The sequence below is a fragment of the Myotis davidii genome, unplaced genomic scaffold (assembly GCF_000327345.1).
Source record: "Myotis davidii unplaced genomic scaffold, ASM32734v1 scaffold281, whole genome shotgun sequence".
Taxonomy (NCBI): Eukaryota; Metazoa; Chordata; class Mammalia; order Chiroptera; family Vespertilionidae; genus Myotis; species Myotis davidii.
This window is the reverse complement of record NW_006293784.1, coordinates 7,045,799-7,048,911: the sequence shown is the minus strand read 5'-3', so window position 1 is coordinate 7,048,911 and position 3,113 is coordinate 7,045,799. Positions and strand designations below refer to the sequence as shown.

The 3,113-nt window shown below is 39.1% G+C and overlaps 1 protein-coding gene across 1 annotated transcript in view; it reads right to left on the bottom strand.

Annotated features, from left to right (window-relative positions):
- Positions 1 to 3,113, bottom strand: part of GCH1 (GTP cyclohydrolase 1) — a 20,589-nt gene that overhangs the window by 11,921 nt on the left and 5,555 nt on the right. The window contains exon 2 of the mRNA XM_015566505.1: positions 72 to 181. Coding sequence (XP_015421991.1) covers positions 72 to 140 — 69 coding nt within the window. The 5' untranslated portion in view covers positions 141 to 181. The remainder of the gene's footprint in view (positions 1 to 71; positions 182 to 3,113) is intronic.

The following is a 3,113-nucleotide window of genomic DNA, read 5'->3' as shown; positions in this document are numbered from 1 at the left end:
AAATATAATTATCCTAATTTTAAAGCTTTGTGTTTTTTTAAATTGTTAAGAAACAACAGAGAAAACCTTACCTTTCCAATAAATGGAACTAGATGATGTTCACACATGGAAAACATATCTATGTCCTTCACAATCACCATCTCATCGTGATCTTCATCAAATATAGCATCGTTTAGGACATCTGAAATCAGAGGCTTGCTTTAGTAACAGTTCCAATTTTGTGAAAAGATACAGAGCAGAAAACCTGGCAATCTCTGGCAATAAATAAACTAACAATCCTATTAATCCTAACTAAAATATTAAGGGAATGCCAATTAAAATTAGTTCTTTTTCTCCCATCAAACTAGCAAAGTCTTTTTCTTTAAATTATGGAAAAAAAATTTTTTATGATATAGTATTACGTAAAAAATGCAGGATTACAAATATATTTGCAGCATGAGAGAGGGAAGGAAAGGAGAAATTATGCAAAACAAAAGGGTGGCTATTTCTGGTGATAAAAATAGGATGTTTTCACTTTCTTCCTTACATTTTCTCATACCTCACACTTTCTCTATAATGGATGTGTAGAAAACCATATCTGAGAAAAATAAAAATCCTTAGTCTTCTAACTTCTGAGGCCAGATCCACACACCTATAAACTTCACCTCTTCTTATTAATCCCTCCAATAATTTTCTACTCATAAAATTTATGGGTTATTGTATGCAAGAATCAGGCTTATTCTAAATAGGTGCTTTCCGCCGAAACCGGTTTGGCTCAGTGGATAGAGCGTCGGCTTGCGGACTGAAGGGTCCCGGGTTCGATTCCGGTCAAGGGCATGTACCTGGGTTGCAGGCGCATCCCCAGTGGGAGATGTGCAGGAGGCAGCTGATCGATGTTTCTCTCTCATCGATGTTTCTAACTCTCTATCTCTCTCCCTTCCTCTCTGTAAAAAAATCAATAAAATATATTTAAAATAAAAATAAAAAATAAAAAATAAATAAATAAATAGCTGCTTTCCTCCTTCCAAGGGAAATAAATGCTACAATTCTTGCGAGTATGCTTGCCCAGGTTGTCTCTGGGTGATGAGCCGTGTTTTGTTTAACCTGTGGACTCTGGCCCTTATGGCCAGACCTACAACAGACATTTAGAAACAAAACACTTCTGTTTTTAAAAACTGTGCTGATCTGTGGACAGCTTGGGAGACTAGGTACATTCAAGACACCGAACTGACTGATTTCAAGTACTTGGGGATACCCGATCTGCACAGTATGATGAGACAGAGGAGGCAGAAGCCGAGTAGAACTTTGCAGCCACCTACAGCTACTTCTCCTCAGAAAGGCAGGCTGCAGAGTGAGTCACCAGGAAGATGTACAAACGTCCACCCACACAGTGGTCCCACTGCCACTACAATAGAGGCTCACAGATACTGAGTCACCGTTTAGCCACACTTAGCATCCCTGGAGTCAGGCTATTCAGAGACACATTTGACTGCGTAGTAGGAAAGTCATTAGTGCGGTCAACAAAAGTGAACAAGTGGAGCTTAGACACACACCGACAAACACGACACACCCGTTAGGAGAGGCCGATAAAATCCAGGAGGAGAGAGGGCTCGGTGCCTTTCTGTAGGTAAGCACTCCTTCTCCAAAAGCAGATTTCTATTCTGAATACTCTGCCCGCATTAACCTGCAGTCATATTTCTGAATGAAGTCTAAAAATAGATCCTTAGTGCTCCTCAAAGTAGCCTGGGTTTCTCCAAGATTTTAAGGTGATACTGCCAGGCAGAGCTTACTAAAATCAGGTACGCAAGGAATCTTCCTGAAGGCAAAAGCAAACAAACGAAAATATTTCTTAAAGAAAGCACAAGAGAGAACTGTCAATCGTAGGAAGTACTCATTTGTTTTCCTTGGCAAAGAATGAGAACGTCCGCATTCTAAGCTCTGACAACAAGCATAGGGCCCACGTGAAAAGCTAGCCCTCAAGTTAGGCTAAGTCAGCATCCGTCTCTATCACTAACTAGACCTTAGGCAAGACTCCCTGTACCTCAGTCTTCTCCACTGAAAAATGGGCATGAAAAAGTGCTCCTTCACAGTGATATCCTAAGGATTAAATCAGGTAATTTACATGTGTTTAGCTGTTATTATTATGATTACAATTAAGATTGAGGGTGTTAAAAAAAAAGATTGAGGGTGTTGCCAAACTATGAGTCCCATGCACACTGATGTACATCAAAATTTAAAAAGCAATAATTTTGATTCTAAAAAAACCAACTACAGAACAGGAAAAATAGTAACTTTATAGTGGAGAAACCTGGCAGAGAGTATCATAAGCAAGTGACCAGTAATAAGATATATCTGATACTGTGTAGCTCATGATAGAATATGAGAAGGGCACATCACCTTCTGGTATTCTTCCCAAAAATCTGTAACTTCAGTCTAATCACCAGACAGATGGAGGGACACTCTACAAAATACCTAAAAAGGTACTCTTTTAAAAAGACATGGGAAGTGGTCCTGGCACAAGAGCAGAGAGATAGATAAACGGAACAGAACAGAGAACCTAGAAATCAACCCAAGCCATGACACTCAATTAATATTTGACAAAGGAGGCAAGAGCATACAATGGAGTCAAGCCAGTCTCCTCAAGCTTTGTTCTTCTTTCTCAAGATTGCCTTGGCTATTCGGAGTCTTTTGTGGTTCCATACATAGCAAAATAATGAAACTAGACCACCGACTTCTACCATACACAAAAATAAACTCAAATGGATAAAGACTTAACTGTAAGTCCTGAAACCATAAAAATCCTAGAAGAAACCATAGGCAGCAAAATCTCAGACATCTTTTGTAGCAATATTATTTCAAAATAATACCACCCTGGAATACTATGCAGCTATAAAAAAGAAGAGTCTCTTACCCCTTGAGACAGCATGGAGGGACCTGGAGAGTATTATGCTAAGCAAAATAAGTCAGTCAGAGAAAGAAAAGTATCCCATGATTTCACTTACTAGTATATGTTGAATCTAATGAACAAAAGAACAAACAAAATAGAAACAGATCATAGATACAGAGAACAGACTGACAGCTGTCAGAGGTAGAGGGATTGGGGGGCTTGGTGAAAAAGGCAAAGGGATTAAGAA